General features: G+C 39.3%; 2 protein-coding genes across 2 annotated transcripts in view; one reads left to right on the top strand and one right to left on the bottom strand.

Moving 5' to 3' along the window:
* The window catches only part of LOC310830532 (vomeronasal type-2 receptor 26-like), a gene marked incomplete at both ends in the record, with an annotated part of 48,806 nt that extends 31,012 nt beyond the window's left edge, over positions 1-17,794 (top strand). Inside the window, one exon of the mRNA XM_083710312.1 lies at positions 16,890-17,794. Coding sequence (XP_083566438.1) covers positions 16,890-17,794 — 905 coding nt within the window. The remainder of the gene's footprint in view (positions 1-16,889) is intronic.
* Positions 4,378-6,532, bottom strand: LOC310830827 (olfactory receptor 6F1-like; the record flags this gene model as incomplete). The annotated part of the gene is made up of 2 exons (XM_083710662.1): positions 4,378-5,327; positions 6,505-6,532. 2 exons carry the CDS (start codon positions 6,530-6,532, stop codon positions 4,378-4,380), a joined length of 978 nt encoding a protein of 325 aa, XP_083566788.1.
* Positions 17,795-23,736: the final 5,942 nt, after the last annotated feature.

Raw genomic sequence — 23,736 nt, 5'->3', positions numbered from 1 at the left:
TATACAAAATAGACACATTCAAATGAGCTGAAAACTGGGATAATTTCCCATTCCTGCTTGTTAAACATTTGATCTGATGAGTGGGGACAGGCACTGTGTCTATTATTTATTTATTTATTTTTAAAGATTTTTGTGTGTGTGTGTCTTTGCTGACTTTGGTAGGTCTTGTAGGTTGAATAAAATTGATGGGAGGGGCACATCAGGCCCCAATAAGAGGATTAGCTACCTGTGCATTAGATATTATTTAGCTATGTCAGAACTGTAAGTTCCGAATTTATTTTTCTAGAGCCTTTTCCCCCTTATTCATGATGCACAGACCCCAGACCAGAGCAAAACTGAGATTTCTGCCTCCTTTTTACATGATTCCTTGCACTTCTTTTATGAAACCACATTTCAATTGTGAACCAGCTGTTCACTACTATTACTCCTTTCCAGCAAAGCTTGATTGTTTCTGCTACTTAACATAACTTCATTATGTGTTTAATCTTCCCCAAACCCATTACTTTTTTTTGGGGGGGGGGTGGAGAAGGATTTTAGTGTCAGTTACCTGTGTTTGAATCTTGAAAGCTTCCCCCCTCCCACTGAATGCACATTCCTTCTTCACTAAGTAGAAAATGCTGCATACCCAAACATAGCTGGTCCATTATCCCACCAGTGGACCTTGGGATATCAGTCTCCTGGAAAGGGGAGGGGGTTGAAATAGAGAATGAATCATTCTCCCCTCCCATGCAAATTTACTGCAAAGCAATGTTGTCATTAAAGTGCATAGTAGAAATGAAGGGGTGGATACTTAGATTGCAAAGAGGTATTGCCCATAAGTGCCATACCTGTGGAATCTTATAGATATCCAAAATGGTTGCCACATAAAAGGAGATTTCAGAGTCGAGTCCCCCAATAACCCCTGTCAGATTATTTTCAATATCACATACATAGTTGGGGACACATTTCTCCAGCTTGGATAAAAGTATCAGTGTGGCAAGATACGTCTTTCTTGCATTAGTATAGCTGTCATAGATGTGGAAGCCCAAGGTGATATTGGGTAAAATGTGGGAGCATCCATTAATCTCCTTGACTGCAAATGCCAATGCCAGGATGTGCTGGTAAGCCTTGGGCACCACCCTAGAATGAGAGTTGCAGATTGTTTCAGAAGCATCTTCAACACTTGGAACATTTAAATATGTACTCAGAAGTTAATCATATTGAATTCAGTTAAGTCTACTACTGCGCTACTAGATTGCTAGTATGCTAAAAATTCTACAAGGAAGGCTCAAGTAGTATGTGGACCGAGAACTCCCAGAAGTGCAAGCTGGATTTCGAAGAGGCAGAGGACCCAGAGACCAAATTGCAAACATGCGCTGGATTATGGAGAAAGCTAGAGTTCCAGAAAGACATGTACTTCTGCTTCATTGACTACGCAAAAGCCTTTGACTGTGTTGACCACAGCAAACTATGGCAAGTTCTTAAAGAAATGGGAGTGCCTGAACACCTCATCTGTCTCATGAGAAATCTCTATGTGGGACAAGAAGCTACAGTTAGAACTGGATATGGAACAACTGATTGGTTCAACATTGGGAAAGGAGTACGACAAGGCTGTATATTGTCTCCCTGCTTATTTAACTTATATGCAGAATTCATCATGCGAAACGCTGGGCTGGATGAATCCCTAGCTGGAATTAAGATTGCCAGAAGAAATATCAACAACCTCAGATATGCAGATGACACAACCTTGATGGCAGAAAGTGAGGAGGATTAAAAAACCTTTTATTGAGGGTGAAAGAGGAGAGCGCGAAATATGGTCTGAAGCTCAACATCAAAAAAACGAAGATCATGGCCACTGGTCCCATCACCTCCTGGGAAATAGAAGGGGAAGAAATGGAGGCAGTGAGAGATTTTACTTTCTTGGGCTCCATGATCACTGCAGATGGTGACAGCAGCCACGAAATTAAAAGACGCCTGCTCCTTGGGAGGAAGGCAATGGCAAACCTAGACAGCATCTTAAAAAGCAGAGACATCACCTTGCCAACAAAGGTCTGTATAGTAAAAGCTATGGTTTTCCCAGTAGTGATGTATGGAAGTGAAAGCTGGACCATAAGGAAGGCTGATCGCCGAAGAATTTATGCTTTTGAATTATGGTGCTGGAGGAGACTCTTGAGAGTCCCATGGACTGCAAGAAGATCAAACCTATCCATTCTGAAGGAAATCAGCCCTGAGTGCTCACTGGAAGGACAGATCCTGAAGCTGAGACTCCAATACTTTGGCCACCTCATGAGAAGAGAAGACTCCCTGGAAAAGACCCTGATGTTGGGAAAGATGGAGGGCACAAGGAGAAGGGGACGACAGAGGATGAGATGGTTGGATAGTGTTCTCGAAGCTACCAACATGAGTTTGACTGAACTGCAGGAGGCAGTGGAAGACAGAAGTGCCTGGCGTGCTCTGGTCCATGGGGTCACGAAGAGTCGGACACGACTAAACGACTAAACGACTAAACAACAACAACAACAACAACAACAACAACAACAACAACTAGACTGCTATACATCCCTACCAAGAAGTAAACTATTTCTTTTTTTCACAGCTGATTCATGTGAGTTTCCAGATCAGTATGTTATATTTAAATGAAAGATAACTGAGTTGACATTTGCAGCATCAGCCATTGTTCTGAAGCTGCTGCTCTGGGATTGATCATGAGAGACTGTGTTCTTACACAAGTTCTTCAGGCAGTACTGGTGAAGGTTCCTCCATGAATGTTGCTGAAGTGGATAAGAAGCCACCATGGGAAACAATGCCACCGATGATGAAATCTCCTGGCTGATGATAGATGTGAAGTGGACGATGAGGACCTTGGAGCCTGCATTTTGCTATGTGAGCCTCACATATGTAAGGAAATAGTTCCAGCAGCAAGATTACTAAAACAACCATCCTTACTACAATACAATCTTCATTCCTCACAGAAACCACTATTTTCCTGGCAATACTATGAGCAGCATCTCCAAGATGAAAATTGTCTAATTTGAATGGTAATTTAGTTTCCTGACAGGTTGCAATTTGGGCATCTCAAACTCAGACATTTGGATACCAGACTCTATCTATTCTGATTAGATTTATAGTATCCTTTGACAGTTATCACTGAACATCCACAAGGATTTTTGAGAAGTAGCAGCTTTAATTATAGTCCTCTTAATAATCAAACAGGAAAGTAGTTATTCATTAAGTGTTAGGTATTCCCAGTGGAAATGCTGGAGAAAATGTGTTTGTCACATATTCAGAACCGTCACTTTTTAATTCCCTTGGATTAGATAATAATGGACCAATGGTGTAGTGGTGCATTTTGAAGTTAGGAGCTCATCATAACAAACCCTGTAGCCAACTGGGACTCCAAAATGTAGTGTGGTGTAGTTAGCATCTTGGAAATTGTTGGAGGAGACCTGGATCTATATCCCTGATCAGCCATGTGTCATGACTACAATCTATGCACAATACTTACTTGGGAGTAAGCTCTGTTGATTTCCAAGACCTTATCTATGATCGCAAAGTTGTACAAGACTCGTAAAACATAAAAAGGAGAAAATACCATTAAAGGAAAACAAAATGCCGTCTCTATTATCATCCCACATCTTCAAATTCCACTATAATATACTAATGACAAACAACAGTAAAACTTGGAAGCTTAGTTACTGCTTCTTCAACTTCCAAAAGCAAGGAGCATCTTGTGCCCTGGAAGATGATGACAAATCTGCTGTTGTACAGCACCACAAGGGAGAGTAGAGTTTGAAATTACCCAAGACAAGGGAAACCAACAAACAAAGAAACCACAAGAAATAGTATATGACAATTTTTTTATTAAAAAAATATTTAAAGATCCCTCTCCACACAATGCTCTTCTCTCCCTCACAAAGCCAACATTCTGATAATACTTCTTGCATTCTTGTTCAACCCACAGATTAATAAAAAGTGGACACTTCTAGACTGAGAGTAAAATGCACGTGCTTCATAGGGTGAAGATCCTTCTTTTGACTTCCAGTACCTGTCTTCAAAATGAAGTCAGGAAACCTCAGTTTCAAATCCTTGCTATAGTAACTAATGCTGGGTTAGGTGGTCCACTCCATCACATACAACTCATCACACTCAAGTTGCATGAAGGGCTGCCTATAAGGATCACTTATGAGCATTATAGATTACCATTGGCTGTAAAACAAGCAAAATGAGATAACTGAACCTTTCAAAAAGTAGATTTTGTAAAGAAATAAATGGTGCTTATATAAGTATGTTGAAAATATCCTACATACTTATATCTGCCAAATATGGTAGACATCATTTTAAAATACAAATTAGCAGATACTTTGTTGTTCCCCACATTCAAAGGGTGTGTCAAAGTTTTCATTCACATGCCAGTGCAGGATTTCTAGTCAACAGTTTCCTCAATGCATTCTGGACATCCTTGTTCCTCAGGCTGTATATAATAGGATTGACCATTGGTGTCCCAACTATATAGAGCACAGAAAAGACTTTGCTTAAGTTGGGATACCAAGTTGTTGTAGGTACACCATACACCACCATCAGTGTCCCATAGAACACTGTAACCACAGTGAGATGTGAGGAGCAGGTGGAAAAGGCTTTTTGTTTGCTTTTGGCAGATGGGATCTTGAGGATGGTGGAGATGATTTTACAGTATGACAGAATGGTAAGAAGGAATGGAGAGAAGGATACAAGAGAAGCAATAAGGAAAGAAAGGATTCTCACCAGTCGTGTGTCTCCACAGGCAAGTTTAACCACAGGTGCCAAATCACAGAAGAAATGATCAATCTTATTAGAGGCACAGAAAGGCAGCACAGAAACCATTGGCATGGTGACAAATAAGGAAATAAACCCACCAACCCATGACCCTATCGCTAGCTGAACGCACACTCTGAAGTTCATTAAGTTTCCATAATGCAGTGGTTGGCATATGGCTACATAGCGATCATAGGACATTGCTGCTAGAAGAAAACACTCGGTAACTGCCAGTGAGCCAAAGATGTAAAACTGGAGGAGACAAGCTGAGAAGGAAATGGCCTCATGGGCAGTCAGTAATGTTTTCAGCATCTTCGGAACCACACTAGTGGTGTACCATATTTCCAAGAAAGAGAGGTTTCCCAGGAAGAAGTACATGGGGGTATGAAGGCTGTGGTCAGTTAACACAACCGCTGTGATCATTATATTCCCCATTAATGTTACTATGTAGACCACAAGAAATATTACAAATGTAGGCATTCTTAGCTCATGAAGGTTCCCAAATCCCAGGAGAATAAATTCTGTGATCACTGTTTGATTAGGGCTTGCATTTCCACCTGAAAAACAGACACACGGTTGATGAGGAAGAGGAAGACAAGCAGAGCAGGGTATCTGTTTCTCAACTAAAGCATCTATGACAGATGGTCACCCAACCTCCTCTTAAAAATCTCAAATGAAAGAAAGTCTACCACTTTCCGAGAGAGTCTGTTCCTGTATCAAACAGCTCTTGCCATTAGAAAGTTATTCCTTATATTTAGTCGGAATCTCCTTTTTTTGTGACTTGAAGCCATTGGTTCTGGTCCTACTCTGTGGAGCAGGAGAAAATGAGCTTCTCCACCTTCCATGTGGCAACCTTTGAGATATATGAGGATGGCTATCATATCTCTTCTCTGTTTCCTCTTTTCCAGGTTAAACATATCCAACTCCCTCAACCATTCCTCATAAGGCTTGGTTTCTAGACCCTTGATCTTCTTAGTTGCCCTCCTCTGCACATGTTCTAATTGTTATATTTCTAAAACCAAGCCTCTGGTGCTCTGTCATACAAAGGGAAACTAGACCTGAATGAGCAGGGAACCTGCTGCTCTCCTGATGTTGTGGATCCACTCACAGTGACCCCCTCCCAGGGAGCAAGAGCTAACCTTTGAAGGTGAACAAAGCAGGCAAGATTTCAATGGCTCTACTTAGCATGACTAATGGAACAATCCTATGCACAGGAAGCTTGTGTGAAGCAAGCCCAGTGTAAACTGAACTGGCAAAACGTACATCAGATCCAAACTCTGTTCAGGGGCAGGCTACTTCTGGCTGAGGCAGCCTAAATATGACAGGAGGGAAAGACGCCTTTAAAATGTGTTTTGAGTTATACCCCCCATTTTGTTGGCTTAATGTACACCAGGTCTCCAGGACACATGACTGAGCTGAAAGGGTTTGAAATCCAACCTAAGTCTCCCTTCCCTCTATTCCCCCCCTCATCTGTTTTAGAGCTTATGCCAATTTAAGATTCTCCAGGCTCAACTCAGATGACTGGATCCCAGCTCAGATAAGATAAGGATGGGGAGATAAGCTGGTATAGTCTGGGTGTTCCGGGAACCACCCAGCTCAATCAGAGATCTGCTGGATCCTAACTCCACTCATGCTGGTGGATCTTGCTGTAGAATTGAGTCTGGATCCAACTCAAAGTTTGTCTTTTTAAAATATTTAAAGGAAAGGCAGCTAAATAAATGAATTTTGTTTTACCTTTCAACACATTGTCTTCTAAATGCATCTTGCAGGTCTTGGCTATGTATCTATCATAGGTTATTTCAGATTCATATATATATATATATCCCCGTTAGGGAAAACTAGTTTTCGTGGTGCTTTATTCTGAGAGAGTAGCTAAAATGATGCTTCCTTGGCAAACCAATAAATAAGCAAATTGTTGAACTAATTAGTAGCAAAATATTTATATTTAGCAGTGCCATAATACAGTAATTTGATTGCATGAACAATAGGGATTAATTTGTATCACTAGCCTATTTCCACTTGGGAATATTTATTTATGAGTCAGGTCAAAGTTCTGGTAGCTAAAAAATAAGGGAGAACAAAACGGATCCCCCCTTTCTTTTTTTGAAATGGCACAGTCAACATTGTGACAATCAGAGAGCATAATTGCCTTTAAATCTGTAGCTATGCATTTTTAACGAATGGTATTTGTATATAAGCATGAAGAAGACATATTGGAATGTTGTTATTCTTATATCTGCATTTGATAAAAGCAGACACACACATCAACAACCTAGAATTCACTAGAAGATTTATTTATATTAGTAGTTTAATATTAAATAATTTAAACTTATTTATTATAGTAACAGGGCACAGCTGTTGCACTACTTCACAACAGCCTTGGTAGACATATAAAATATGTGAGAATGGTATGATTTTTGTAGAGTTATACTAATATTTTAAATGCACCCCCATTTTAGCTTCTTTTCAGCTTATATCCTATGTTTGTAGTTCTACTGTGAAGTATAAGATACAGTAGTCACTTATATTATTTACATCTACTATCCATCAACATGTGATCCATACAACATGTATTTTTAATCTTTTGTTGGAAGCTGCCCAGAGTGGCTGGGAAAACCCAGCCAGATGGGTGGGTTCGAAATAAATTATTATTATTATTATTATTATTATTATTATTATTATTATTACCAACTCCTAGAGGCCATGGGGGCTTCAGCCCCCACAATAAATATTTAAGGGGCCAGGGCCCCACAAAGTTGATGGGCATTCCCATTCAAATGGTGTGTCTGTACTGTGTCATGTGATCAATTTTGCAGGGCAGGGCTTACCTGGGCCCCCACAATATTTCATTCAAGTCGGCACACCTGATGTGATCTGCTATTTCTATGCTGTCGTGTTTGCTTTATTGTTTTATAAACTAAGTGCAAAATTACTAAAATTACACATTTTAAAGGAGACAAGATTGAATTTTTGGGCTCCTTTAGGAGGAAGGGTAGTATAAACATTTAATACACAAATAAATAAATTCCTCTGTTTCCAGACTGAGGCATAGCTGTCAACCTTCCCTTTTTTTGCGGGAAATTCCCTTATTCCAGTGCCATTTCCCACTGCTTCCCACTGCTACTCTGGATTGTTAGATATATTGTAGACTGTCCCCAGGACAGTTGAGGTTGCTGATCCCTTATTTTCAAATCTGAAAGTTGACAGCTATAGACTGAGGCCTTGTTTTTCTGGTGTCTGATCCTTCCTGTAAGTCCCCAGAAACATTTACATTCTATAATTTCCTATCAAACTAGGTGCATGAGGAAACACCCTTTTAAGATGTGGCAAACATGTTTTCTTGTGCAATTTCTCAGGGAATTTCCAATTTTGAATTCTTGATGCCATTCATTATCATGAGCAGTGCAATTAGTTGCTGCATGTCAAAAATAAAAGGCAACGAACAAGCCAAAATGTCATCTGTGTAGTTGTAGTTACATTTATTATCATGATGAGTATTATAATTAACTGCTGCTTGCCGAAACAAAAACAAAAAAAAGGAACTTAGTTGTGGTTTCTGTTAATTAAATTAACAATATATACCATGAAGGATGCCATAAGTATATCCTCTAGCACTTAGAGGGAGGGCTAGCAACTAAAATGAGGCATTTATTCATCAGAATGCTCCTCAGGTCTTTCTATTTGCAATTGCAGACTTAAGGACTGTTTGAACATTCAGATTAGGCCATTGTAATCTTGCAGGCTCTTGGGACTGTTTTATAGACTTCAACAGGAGAATCTGCATGTAGATGGAAAAATTGAACTTGTGCTGGGGATAATGGTTCTCTTGGTGTTATGGATGCTCATTCTGCTCCCTCACATAGCATGCAAGGCTCGCACTGTTAAATGCAGGGTCTGGTATCCACACCCTCCATTCCACAAGTATCATCAATCCGGAGACCTCCTCATTGGTGCTGTTGTTTCCCATGGTGGCTTCATCTCCTTCTCACCAGATTTCACAATAGAACCTCCACAGCCACTGATGGAAGATTTTTTGTAAGGGTTTGATTTTTTTTACTTAATATTGGCTTCATTTATCTTAGAAGTAGAATGATTGTTGGTAAGCAAGTCTTGGGCTGATTGTCATCTGATGCCTTTTTAAAATGTCTTGTGGGAGGGGGGATTATTAGGTTGTCTTTGGTTTTGGTTTTATTATGTGTTCTGTGTTGTTGTTTTTTAATATGGTGATTATATGTGCATATTGATGATGATAAATTGTAGAATATCCTTCTGATATAAAATGTAACTCTCATTCTAGAGTATTGCCTAAGAATTACCAGCATATTGTGGCCTTGGTCTTCGCAGTGAAGGAGATTAATGAAAACTCTCATATCTTACCCAATGTTACCTTGGGCTTCCACATCTATGACAACTATTACAATTCTATGTGGACCTACCATTCTACAATGCTGCTCATGTACAGTTTGGAGAGATTTTCCCCAAACTACAACTGTGATCTACGTAATAAGCTAACTGCAGTAATTGGTGGTCTGGATTCCCAAATTTCTTCTAATATGGCCATTTTCTTGGATATGCACAAGATTCCACAGGTAAGATATGCAAATAAGAGTATGACAAGTTTACAATTCCTTCACAACTCCTTAGTCATAGTTGGGTGCAATGGATGCTTTAGAAGGCAACAAATGAATCTTATCTTACATGTTAGTGTCATCTGTGGGAGAGGGGTGTTATTGTTTTATTTTGTTTTTCTTCTCATTTTTATTGTGCATTTTATGTTTTGTACATTTTTATGCAGTGAACCACCCTGAGAGCTTCAGATGAAGGGTGGTACACAAATTTAAATCAACATCATCCTCATCATTTTTAGGTGCTAGCCCTATTCTTTGGATGAGAGCAAGTTTGCTACTCTCTTTCTCTTTTATTAAGGAAATCATGGGAGTCTTCCTTCTGGAAGAAGTGACTAAGCAGGATTTCACATGGTACAAGGGGTCAATCAGATTGGGAAGTGCATCCTCATTTTAATGGCAGTGCCACCCGCAACCTCTTATTTTTTAAATCTTCATGCCATCTACCTTTCCAATGTTTGGCAATATGGGACTAGGCATTTCTGGGATATTTTTAAATCAATGTTAGGTTTTTGTTTGCTTCTTTTTGCCTACTCCACGTTACCCTCTACTGATACACATGAGCTTTATGAATTTCTCTGTTTCATTTCCTAAACTGGTAAGTGGATTTGATCATCATCAAGCATCCAATGTTTCTATGCTTAGGTATGAGCACTCCTTTCACTGCCAATCAGCTTAGAAGGCTGTTTGGTATGGTGCCCTGTCTGGCCTTCTGGATGCCCCCTGTGTAACATGTACCAACAGCGGTGGGGTACACCAGTCAAGTCACAAACTCCCAGGGATCCCATTTAATGAGAGATGGGAAACTGCTTCATCCCATGCGATTAAACTGATGGAGTTCAGCTGGGGTAGTTTTGCAGAGTTTGGTGTTTTCACCAGTCTGCAAAGATTCAACCTGACTGCACTTAATTATGTTTGGTTATATTTGATAAATATAACCAAAACTGGCCTCCTGATTCTCCCTTTGGTGTGCAGGAAAACACAGTCTGTATGGCCCGTTCATAACCTATAAATGCCACATTCTCATTGACTTTGAGTTCAAAGTACTTGATTACTTTGTTTTCCCCTCAGAATATTTACTGTGAATTGATTCATGAATCTCAAGGAGATTCTTCAGGACTACATATTATCATAATGCACCCCACTCTGTAAATAGCCCTAGGAAAAAGGTAATTTAGGAAGCTTCCAAACCAGCTGTTTATTGAGCAGTGATTATTGTATATTTGCAGAAAACCTGCATGGAGCTTATATAGCATTGCCTCTTTATTAAAAAATATTTATATCTCATCCTTCTTAATTTCACTGAATAAAACTCTGATAATTATTCTAAAAATGCATCACTTGCAGACAGATAATAAAAAAACTTTAAATTTGAGACGCCTTCATACAGTTCACTAACTTTGCAAGTAAAATGGCTGTCAGAGTAGAAATGACATGTGCCAATAGTGTCAATTTCTCTAGCACTAATGGGTAATGAATGGGAGTTTAAATCACCAAAAGTGATTTTTTTATCTTCAACCTCATCTTTACATGTATCCTTAGCTAACATACAGCCCTGCTCTGGAGACGAACTATAAAACCCCAGGCCTTTTCTTCTACCAGATGGTCCCTAAGGAAGACCTTCAGTATGATGGGATTCTCCATCTGCTTCTGCACTTCAGGTGGACGTGGATTGGGACCGTTGTTATGGATACTGACAATGGAGAAAGATTTGTGCAAACTGTGCTTCCAACGTTTCCCCAGAAAGGTGTCTGTCTTGCCTTCATAGAAAGAATCCCCATTCCAACTTTTATCTCAGAGGTTACCAGCATGGTGGATCGTGGGAAAGAAATAAATGATAAAATAAGAAACAGCAAAGCCAACGTAATTGTGGCTTGTGGGGAATCTTATTCGTTGCCATTTTTTAGATGGTTGTCATTTCTGTCAGGTGTAGACCACATGGCAAAGAAACCCAAAGGCAAAGTGTGGATAACAACAGCCCAGATAGAGCTCAATTCATTCTCCTATCAAAGGAATTGGGATATGGAAACTTTCAATGGTGCAATAGCCTTCTCATATCAGTACAATGATGTGCCAGGATTTCACCAGTTCGCTGAGGGCAGAAACCCTTTCAGCACTTCTAGAGATGGTTTCATCAGGGACTTCTGGCAACATGCTTTTGATTGTGCATTTCCAAATACAACAGTGGGTGAGGTGCCTGAGAATATTTGCACAGGAGAGGAGAAGCTGGTGGACCTTCCGTCCATCTATTTTGAAATGAGCCTGACTGGCCATAGCTACAGTGTCTACAATGCTGTTTATGGTGTAGCTCATGCATTACATGCCATGTCTTCTTCAAGACTGAAAAACATAGCAATGCTGGATGAAGGGGATCTGAAGCTTCAGAATCAACCATATTGGAAGGTACTTAGCTAAACATCCTCATGGGGTGTAGTTAAACTAATTTGAGAAGTAAGCTGTCTCCCTATACTCTTTCAGTACTTATGGTTATATCTTCCTTAGTCTTTCTGAAAGCTAGAACCATTATATTTAATTCAACCATCCAGCTTTTTCTACTTTCTTATTCGTTGTGTATGTGCTGAACCCTAAAATCTTTGTAACCAGTACAGAAATCCACATTTTATAATCTTAGGAAAGTTTGCTCCTGCATCTGGCTGCAAAAGTGGTCCAGGCAGGATAGCTTTTGTGCGGGGACAGAAAGACTGGCATGCAGCCACACCAGTTTCTGATGCTAGAAAATTTCAGCAAGGGGAGGGGGGGCAGAGGTATTTAAGGTGATACTCTCTGCCTCTTTGTCCTCTTTCTTTCTGAGCACAAGATCCAACCTGCCCTCCTAGTGTGAGTTTAACTGGTTGCCTTATTTGGGGGCAAGAAGGATTTTTTGTCCTTTTTTGTGATTGGCTTACAGAGGCATTCCCCCCCTCCTATTCCATACTGTCATGCCAAGCTGCCACAGTTAGTGGTGCATAGTGGATATTTATGTTGATAGGTTTTGTTAATGATGGGTGGGAAAGGTAGAGAATTAAACATGTGGTGAGTAGGTTCTGGAACCTGTGTCACTCACTCTTGAGGGGGCATGAATGGGTTTCTAAAAAAGCTCAATATCTTTGCAAAACAAATTAACAAATGCCCGAATTATGAGACAAATGCAATTTCATGACCCACCTGCATCATTTTCTAAACCTTTATATTTTCAATCTAGCTCCATCACTTTCTGAGACATATCTCATTTAACAACAGTGCTGGACAGAAGATTTCCTTTGACCAAGATGGGAAGTTAGTAGCTGGATTTGATATCATCAACTATTTATGTGGTTCAAATATATCTAAAGTAAAGATTGGAAAGGTTGATCCTAGGGCCCCTTCAGAACAAGTATTAACCATCAATGAGAATGCCATCACATGGGACAACTGGTTTAACCAGGTAGGATCCAGTTAATAGCAATTACCAGCTACTACTTGTTCCTTGAGTAGGGACGCGGGTGGCGCTGGGGTAAAACCTCAGCGCCTAGGACTTGCTGATTGTCAGGTCGGCGGTTCGAATCCCCGCGGCGGGGTGCGCTCCTGTTGCTCGGTCCCAGCGCCTGCCAACCTAGCAGTTCGAAAGCACCCCCGGGTGCAAGTAGATAAATATGGACCGCTTACTAGCGGGAAGGTAAACGGCGTTTCCGTGTGCTGCGCTGGTTCGCCGGATGCAGCTTGTCACGCTGGCCACGTGACCCGGAAGTGTCTTCGGACAGCGCTGGCCCCCGGCCTCTTAAGCGAGATGGGCGCGCAACCCCAGAGTCGGACACGACTGGCCCGTACGGGCAGGGGTACCTTTACCTTTACCTTTACCTTACTTGTTCCTTGAAGTACTGGCTGTCAGTAATGGTACACAAAATTAATTTCCTGAGGTATTGCTCAAATGAAGATACTTTATATAAATTTGTAAAAGTTTATATACTTCATAACATTATGCTTGGCATGGAGAAAATGGATAGAGAGCAGTTTTTCCGCCTCTCACATAACACTGGAACCCGTGGATGAAAATGAAGACAGATAAAAGAAAGTAATTCACACAGTGCATACTTAGACTATAGAACTTATTCCCACATTCCTGGTACTTTTTACAACTTTTTACTACTTTCCAGCATATTTCCAGCATATTCCAGCCCATTGGTGTAGAGGAAAGACACCACTAGTGGTAATGGTTGAAAGACTGGACAGAGATGGGTAGAACAAGATGAATTCCAAATGCTAATCCTAATTTTCCAGTTTGATAGTGATAATTGGGCATGCATTTGTGGGACTGGAGTCACATAACATGGTCCCAAGACTTCAAAAGCATGTTAGCATATGATGGAACCATGCATTACTAGCAGCCATTCTGCTTCTTAAAGATAAATCTGAAAATGAAAAGCCCACCTTGAAGCTTTAAAGGTCATCAAAGGAAAGATTATTGGTTTTGTCCTATTTGCTTTATGAATTAGACGCAACCTATTTCTGAATGCGTGGAAAGATGCCGTCCAGGTTATAGCAAGAAAGTGAAGGAAGGGAAGCCATTTTGCTGCTACGATTGCATCTCATGTCCAGAAGGAAAGATTTCACATGAGGAGGGTAAGCCTTATATTGTATAGGTTTATTAATGAAATGAATGCAGTCTAGAGGGATAGGTTTGTAAAGACCACTTTATGTAGAGATAGATAGATTTTCTGTGTTGCACTTCACCATATGGCTACAGGGCCATGTAGAATATAATGAAATATATCAATACACACCTCTAGAAATCAGTTAAAATATTAATGCAAAATAAACTCACCATAAACTAACAGTGGATAACCTAAGATAATTAAAGGTACAACAAATTGAACTAAATCTCCCCCCCCCCAAAAAAAAAACACCTAAAAGAATAGTCATAAACTCATTCTACTTTTTTAAAAAAAATGTTGGCTTATTTTGGTAGGGGTCGGTGCTGCACAGGACAGCACTGAAAAGGTATGAATCAATATATGTTATTTAAATATATGTGCAATAATTCGACCTTGTGTCTGGCAAGGCCCACCACCATGAGGTCTGGTGAGACCTGCTGCCACCACAAGATTCTGTTAGGGTTGGTGCTGCCGCGAGGCCCGGCAAACTGGCATACTTCTGGAAGCCTATGCCACACTGGAAGTGCACTGGAAGTGTGGCCTGGTTCCTGAAGCATATCAGTGGCCACAGGATGCTTCTAGGCCTTGGCAGAGGCCCTGTAGATGTGGTGGTGAAGCAGGAAATCACAGATTGCCATAAGAAGCCAGGGCAGCTTCTGTCAATCAGTGTCATCCCATACAAATTGGGACCATTGGTGGATGTGTCATGTTGGTCTCCTACTAAAAGTGAACCAAAAGATATCACCCTTGGGTCTGGAAAAAAACATACTTCTGCTGTTTTTCTTGAACATGATCTAGTTTGTTTACACAAAGTAACTTGAAACAACTTACAACAGAATGCCACTTCTATACTTGAGTGGGGGCAAATTTGCCACACTCCATTTCCCCCAGGAAAGGAGATTTAAGTGGTCTCTTCCTGGAGAGGAATTGTGGGTGGCCCACCTTAATGTGTGGAGCAATCATAGAGAGGGGGAGCAGGCTTTTAAGCTTTGATCCTTCCTGAATGCTGCAGACTTCTCTTTGGAGAGCCCCACCCCCTGCTCCTTCCCAATGCAATGTAGGCTTGGGTTAGGTGGTCATTTCGGAGCTGAATAGGAATTTGGGAGTGAGCCCATAATTCACCTTGATATTTCTCTGTTTTGCCTACTTCATACTGTTTAGTTTAGTTTAATTGTCTGTTCGTCCAGACAGAAAATACAAGTCAAGAGAGGTGGGATAAATAACTGAGGAAGTATTGGGTTAAGAACACTCTTGAGTCACTTTATGCTGCCTTGATTGGGGTTATTGGATGTGCCCTTTAGGCTGGCATGCACACTGGGGTGAATGCTAACCTGATGGGGACAGTGTGTGCTTCTCGGGTCACCTACCAAAGGTTATTAGAGTTTTCTTTCCAATCTTTTCCTCCAAGCTGACAGGTATCTCCTGTAAACATACCCAGGAGTAGGAAGTGACATGTTTCCTTCTGTCTTGGGAAACTTTTCCTTTCAAACTATATTTTGGTTTTACTAGCTTTAATTTGGCTTTTAGATATATAATCTCAGATAATTCTGTGTCCTGAGTCTTCCTTTGGGTATATAGACAAATATATAACACCCCCCTTAATATCAGCATTAAACTATGAGTAAAATCTAAAATGTAGGCACCATGACTATGGAGCTGGCTAAGTGCATCACTGTCCTTAGTCATGAACAATATTTGGTGCTTTGTTCCAGATGTGTGCAACTATCACAGACAAATCATTACTTGAAGAGTGATGTACATTTAATACCTCTGAGAGGAACAGATATAGATATGTTTATGGGATGAATATAAGATTGACAGAACTCTTAGATCCCAAAACTAAGATTCTGTCAAGAATGTATAACTTGCTGTTGAAATGGAACACTCAGGATGAAATGGTAAAATCTGCTATGATTAAATGGGCACAAGATGTGGGACACAACATTATGCTGGCTGACTGGGAACAATTATGGACCACAGGTATGAAGTTCACGGCATGTAATGCCTTAAGAGAGAATATTATGAAAATGATATACAGGTGGTACATGACACCAGTCAAGCTTGCAAAAATATATCATTTGCCTGATAATAATTGCTGGAAATGTAAAGAGACCGAAGGTACATTCTTTCACCTTTGGTGGACGTGCCCAAGGATTAAGGCTTTCTGGGAGATGATTTATAATGAAATGAAAAAGGTATTTAAATATACCTTTCTGAAGAAACCAGAGGCTTTTCTCCTGGGCTTGGTCGGCCAATTGGTGTCAAAGAAGGATAGAACTTTTTTTATGTATGCCACAACAGCAGCAAGAATACTCATCGCAAAGTATTGGAAGACACAAGATCTACCCACCCGGGAAGAATGGCAGATGAAGGTGATGGACTACATGGAACTGGCAGAAATGACTGGCAGAATCCGAGACCTGGGAGAAGAGTCGGTAGAAGAAGATTAGAAGAAATTTAAAGACTATCTACAGAAACATTGTAAAATTAAGGAATGTTAGAAGGATGCTGGAATGAAGTTATGTGGTTTTAGCAGTAATGTTACAAAGGAGTATGTAAAAAATGGATTGTTAATAGGTGAGAATGTAAAGTTATAATATATTAAGATAAATTATTAAGATAAAAGTAAAAATGGAATGGAATTGCTGAAATAACTAATTGAACTAGAATACAAAAAAGGGAGGTGTGAGGAGGTCAGGGAAACAAGTAAATGAAAGACAAGATATGGAAAGGTTGATTTGTTTTTAATTGTTTTTACTTTTCTGTATTTTGTATTTTGTATTTTGTATTTTTTTTCTTATTCTTGTAACTTATTTTTTTAAAAAAAGAATATAAGATTGACAGAGACTCATTTCTTTTTCAGACATGGGTGACTGCTTTAAATGCCCAGGTGAACATTATCCAAACAAAAACCAGGATGCATGTATCCCCAAGGAAATAAATTTCTTGTCTTATGAAGAACTATTGGGGGTCACTTTAGCCTCTTTTTCTCTCTTCTCTTCAATTATCACAGCTCTGGTACTAGGAATCTTTATAAAGCACCATGACACTCCCATTGTCAAAGCCAACAACCAGGACTTGACCTACACTCTCCTCCTCTCCCTCCTGCTCTGCTTTCTTTCTGCCTTGCTATTCATTGGTGAACCTCAGAAGGTGACATGTCTCCTTCGGCAAACTGCTTTTGGCATCATCTTCTCAGTGGCTGTTTCTTCAGTGTTGGCAAAGACTATCACTGTGGTTCTGGCTTTTATGGCCACAAGACCAGGATCAATAATGAGAAAATGGGTGGGAAAAGGTCTGGCCTACTCTGTTGTCTTTTTCTGCTCCTTTATTCAAGCAGGCATCTGTACTGTGTGGCTGGCAACTTATCCCCCATTCCCAGATGTTGACATGCACTCAATGACAGAAGAAATTATACTAGAATGCAATGAGGGGTCTGTGGCAATGTTCTACTCAGTCATTGGCTACATGGGCTTCCTGGCCATGGTCAGTTTCACAGTAGCTTTCTTTGCCAGGAAGTTACCTAACAGTTTCAATGAAGCCAAGTTCATCACTTTTAGCATGTTGGTCTTCTGCGGTGTTTGGTTATCCTTCATTCCTTCTTATATGAGCACCAAAGGAAAATACATGGTGGCTGTGGAGGTTTTCTGTATCTTAGCATCCAGTGCTGGGTTGCTGGGCTGTATCTTTTCCCCAAAATGTTATCTAATTTTGTTGAGGCCAGAGCTGAACAATAGGGAACAGCTAATAAGACAAAATATTTGTTGAATGTGTCCATGAATTCTTCTGTAATCTGCAGTGCCCAGCACAATATGTGCATGTTCTAGAATAGCTCTAGATTTTTTCCTTGCAGCATTTGTTGTATGTAAATTTTCTTTGCAGGTCTCCAAACACACTCTAGCAGTTTGTTACTAGATCTTGTCATATGTACATCCATGCCCATGAACCCATATCTGATATGCATAAGACCTTTATTCTTTTTAGTGTGTGTTGTTGTTTCCTTTATTGTGGGTTATGGCTTGTTCCAGTAACAGATAGGTAGCCGTGTTGGTCTGCCAGTCAAAACAAAAAATTCCTTCCAGTAGCACCTTAAAGACCAACTAAGTTAGTTCTAGGTATGAGCTTTCGTGTGCATGCACACTTCTTCAGATACACTGTAGTATATCTACACTGTGGTATATATTCCAGTGTATCTGAAGAAGTGTGCATGCACACGAAAGCTCATACCTAGAACTAACTTAGTTGGTCTTTAAGGTGCTACTGGAAGGAATTTTTTGTCTTGTTCCAGTAGTTATATAGAAGGCACGAGTGATGACCCTCTTTCCTCCTGAGAGTCATATTTCATTATGGATAACCTTCTGAGAGGCATGTATCAGTGCCTCTCTGTCCATCCAAGGAATGAAGAAGCACTGTCAAACTTCAAGGAAACATTTCAGACAGGTAAAACCACCCAAGGAATGTGTAAAGCAGCACTGGTATATGATGCGGCCAAGGGAAAGCCTTAATAGAGAGATGTGAAGGGATCACCCTTAGCCCTCAGCTCTGAGGTGCACCACCCCTGTTCTAAGCAGTCACCCTTAATTTGTAACAGCCAGGTGAACTTTGCTTGCCTTTTGTGCTCATTGTCACAACTACAAAGATGAATAATACAATTCATAGGATCCCCAAATCTTCACTAGCAAGGAAGTTTCTTGGACAACCCATTTGGCTGTAATTTATATTGTAATAGTTGCTTATTGAGCCAATAAACTAAATTGCAATATCTGACAGAGCTGGCATGCTTTTTGGTAACCTCTTCTTAATCTGAAACCATCAGTCAATAGTGATGTATTTCCCCTTCCTATTCCCTGGCTAAATTTCACCACCAGATATAGCCAAGGCATCTACAGTTCTAAAACTGAATTATAGGCAGTTTGAAATAAATCTAAATATTTTCATCTAGGAATGCCTGTGCCTGTATGTGCAGGGTTACACTGCTGGTATACTGTAATTGAGAGAATGAGCATCTGTACCCTCTAATTCTGCAGCTACCATTTTGCCTGTCTATAAAACAATAGACAGGGTGATGATACAATGACTACTGCAACTGAAACAAGAGAATAGCACCAACAATGGTGCAGTAAATAAAGAGTTCACTTGTAATTGTTCAAGATAAAATCTATTTTGGAAAGAGAAGAAATGAACTCTGAACCACTGATATATTACGAGTACAAGTGAACTATTTATTTACTGTGTTTGCTATTGTTTAAGATAAAACCGATTTGGGAAGGAAACTACTTTTGTTATTTTTATGGACGTTTATGGTTTGTTTACAGATTATTGCCTAACTAGCATGTTTTATTTATGTATGGAAGTGATTTTACCTTATGCTGGTCTAGGACTGTAATAAAGATTTGGAATTTACAATAAACAGTTTGTGTATGTTACTTTAAGTAATGTATGCATTTATATGAACACTTATTTGTACACATTGCTTAGCTGGAGAGCTTAGCTGGAGAGCTTATGTGTGTGTGTGTACACACACACACATATACATATATATATCTGGAGAAATGTGAATTTAAAATGGTGGCTATGTTTTAATTTGTGCATTGTTTTGGAAAGTGCAAATTTTGCAAATTTGCCTTAAAATGTGATGTAAAGATCTTCTCCAGTCAGGCACTTAAAAGCTCAAATGCATATTCCTAGTCTGATAAGTGGAAAATAAAACTTCTATTCAGATGTAATAAACATGTTTTCTTTTGCAATTCCACAAGGAATTCCCACATTGGAGTTCATATCACACTCCCCTTTATGTATAAAAGCTATAATTAATTTCTAAAATCCACTGCACAATTACAGTCTCCCCTTAGAGAGCTAATAACACAAACTGAGGATGGCACAAAAATGCCCTCTAGCAATCACAGGTATGATGAGGGACTAGGTACAAACATGCATACACCACTCTTATCACTTTACTTATACTTTATATCTTGGACTAATTCAAGGATACCACCAGCCTGACTGAGCATCCAAGTCAAGTCATCGTAACCACAGAGAATATCATGATAATGATGCAGGTGGAAATATAGGAGAATCTGGACGCAGAGTGAAAGGTGGTGATCAATATGATAGTATTAGTTGTCTTCCTGCTAATACTGCTTTCTCATATTGCATCTGAGGATCACTATGTTAAATGCCGGATCCATACTCCACACCCTCCACTTCAAAAATATCATCAGTCAGGCAACATCATAATTGGTGGGATTGTTTCCCATAGTTTCATCATTGTTAATTCAGTAGCCTTCACAACAGAACCCCCAGCACCTTCATTTGAAGATCTTTTGTAAGGAGCTAATTCTTTCTCACTTGTTTTATTTTGTTACTTGGACTTAGTCTTAGAAGCTGCAGTCGTATAAAAAAATGTTTTCTTGGACTGTAGAAAAAGCTAATGCATTTAACGGAAAGCTCAGAAAGAAGCAAATTCCACATGGTAAAGCAAAAAATTGTCTGCCCCCAAGAGAGTTCAGAGCCTCCATATTGTTTGTATGTTTCATTTTACTTACATTTCATGACTCTTTCCAATGATGAGCGTTACCATAACTATCTCAGTGTTTCCCATATGCATATTAAAATAGACTGATTTCTTCTTGTATTTTTTTCCTTCCAAGAATGTATTTTTTGAAAGAATATTTATATGACATTGAGGTGGCTATCATGCTATCATTATGAATGTCTATACTGCAGGGTTACAACATCAATAGAAAGAGTAAATATAAATGTGAGTGTGCTTTGAATCATAGTAACATACCTTATCAATACCAATATTTTGAAACAAAAAAAAAAATCCTTCCAGTAGCACCTTAAAGACCAACTAAGTCAGTTCTTGGTATGAGCTTTCGTGTGCATGCACACTTTGCTCATACCAAGAACTGACTTAGTTGGTCTTTAAGGTGCTACTGGAAGGAATTTTGTTTTGTTTTGACTATGGCAGACCAACACGGCTACCTATCTGTAACTAATATTTTGAAGATACTGTAAATAGTCATATTGTTGATTGTTTAATTTAACCCACCTGAAAAAAGCATATAAATAATAGTGATGAATCTCATGCAGAACAAAATGGCAATAATTTCTTAAGGGGAGAATATATGACTCATTGTAGTTTTTAATCTTGTCCTAGTATGGTGCCTAAAAATTACCAGCACATCCTGGCCTTGGCATTTGCCGTACTGGAGATAAATGAAAACCCTCACCTATTACCAAATGTCACCTTGGGTGTCTGCATCTATGACAGCTATTTCAGTGCGCAGAGGACTTACCATGCTACTATGCTTCTTACATCCACATTGGAGATATTTGTCCCTAACTATTTATGTGACACCCAGAATCATTTGGTAGCAGTCATTGGAGGACTGGATTCAGATATTTCTCTCTATATGGCCACTGTATTGGATATCTACAAAATTCCACAGGTAAGGGATATGTGTATATGAATATTATAAATAATAGTGGTAAAATGAACAGCTTGTGAGGACAAATGCCTTTTTCACATTAAATGAGAATGTGCACATAATATTTCCAAGATGAAGAAATTGGACGGTAAGCATTTATCTATCTATCATCTATCTATCTACATCTATCTATCTATCTATCTATCTATCTATCTATCTATCTATCTATCATCTATCTATCATCTATCTATCATCTATCATCTATTTTATTAGATTTGTATCTCAACACTTCTCTTTTTTTATTAAATATTTATTAACAGTTTTTATTTTTAATTACAATACCAATAAGCAATACCATATAATACAACTCTTAACATAGTTTTCTTAACTTCTTTGGACTCCCTCACCTCTCCCGCTCCTGCGTTCCTGATAAAATTTTAACCAGCAAATTTATCCCCTTGTTTCTATTCTTATTATCTAATTTTCCAATGTTGTGTCTCTAATTTTAGATATCCTTTATTCAAATCTTAAAAATTTAAATATAACCTAAAATTTCCAAAAATTTATCTTTCCTTAAATTTAGCTTATCTTCATTTTTCACTTCATCTAGCTTAATGGTGCCAAGTTGTTTATACTCTAGCATCCTTCTTAACATTCATACAATTTACAATATTTTTGTAGATAAATCTTAAATTTCTTCCAATCTTCTTCCACCGTCTCTTCTCCCAGGTCTCGGATTCTGCCAGTCATCTCAGCCAGTTCCATATAGTCTATCAGTTGCATCTGCCATTCTTCCAGTGTGGGTAGATCTTGGGTTTTCCAATGCTTAGCGACAAGTATCCTTGCTGCTGTTGTTGCATACATAAAAAATGTTCGGTCCTTCTTTAGCACCTTCTAGCCGACAATACCCAGAAGGAAGGCCTCTGGTTTCTTAGGAAAGGTATACTTGAATACCTTTTTCAACTCATTATATATCATTTCCCAGAAGGCCTTCACTCTAGGGCAAGTCCACCAGAGGTGAAAGAATGTTCCTTCATTTTCTTTACATTTCCAACATTTGTTATCAGACAAGTGGTATATTTTTGCAAGTTTGACTGGGGTCATATACCATCTATATATCATTTTCATAACATTTTCTTTCAAAACATTACATGCAGTGAAATTCAGCCCAGTAGTCCACAACCTCTCCCAGTCCTCAAACATGATGTTATATCCAATGTCCTGTGCCCACTTTATCATAGCCGTTTCATCTTGTGTATTCCATTTTAACAGCAAGTTATACATTCTTGAAAGTACCTTAGTCTTAGGCTCTAACAATTCTGTTTCTAGCTTCGATTTTTCCACCTGGAATCCTAACTTTTTTTCAAGTTTAAAAACTTCTTTAATCTGAGCGTAGTGTAACCAATCTCGCACTTTGTCTTTCATTTTCTTGTATCTCAACACTTCTCCCATGGAAGACGAAGGTGGCAAACATCAAACAGTGAAGCCATACAAGTTCAAATAAAATAGAAACATAGTCAAAACATTTTTTAACCTTCCAAAAACATGCTCCCCTACCCAACTTGGGGAAAATGTGTATCTGAATATCATTTTGTGCATTATCCATCCAATATATGTGATCTCTAAAAGGCCTTCGAGAATCTGTATATCTTGAAAGAGTTTTGGACTTGGCTTATCTCCAAGATAGACAAAAAAATTCACATCTTCCTCCCAGGTTTGAGCCCCATGTTATCTGTCCTTGAACTCAAAGATTACTAAGATTAGTAAGATCTTGTTTTGATTAATGGAGTGCTGAAAGACAGTGCATTCAATGGCTCTCCAACAGGTACATGGTGTTAGGCTTTTCGTTGGTAGTTTGACTGACTTGTTGGGTCAGTCATGCTGATAGTACACAGGGGTCAGGAAACTGGCTGGTGAAAGAACATTGTAGATATAAAAGTTGCACTTGAGATTGAGTTAACATTACTGGTACTTCAGTTATAGAAGGCAAGGGAAGATAGACCACTAAAGAATAGAAAGGTTGTTACTGAATAGATTCGTAGATGTTGTGGTCAAGAAATAAGAGAATAATGTAGTAATATTATTTAAAATAAGTAAAAAGGTAAAGGTAAAGGTAAAGGGACCCCTGACCATTAGGTCCAGTCGTGGCTGACTCTGGGGTTATGGCACTCATCTCGGTTTATTGGCTGAGGGAGCGGGCGTACAGCTTCCGGGTCATGTGGCCAGCATGACTAAGTTTCTGGTGAACCAGAGCAGCGCACGGAAATGCTGTTTACC

The sequence above is a fragment of the Podarcis gaigeae genome (genome assembly GCF_964106915.1).
Source record: "Podarcis gaigeae genome assembly, chromosome: 13".
Lineage (NCBI taxonomy): Eukaryota > Metazoa > Chordata > Lepidosauria > Squamata > Lacertidae > Podarcis > Podarcis gaigeae.
Note: the sequence above shows the minus strand (reverse complement) of the source record. Positions and strands in the feature narration are given on the sequence as shown.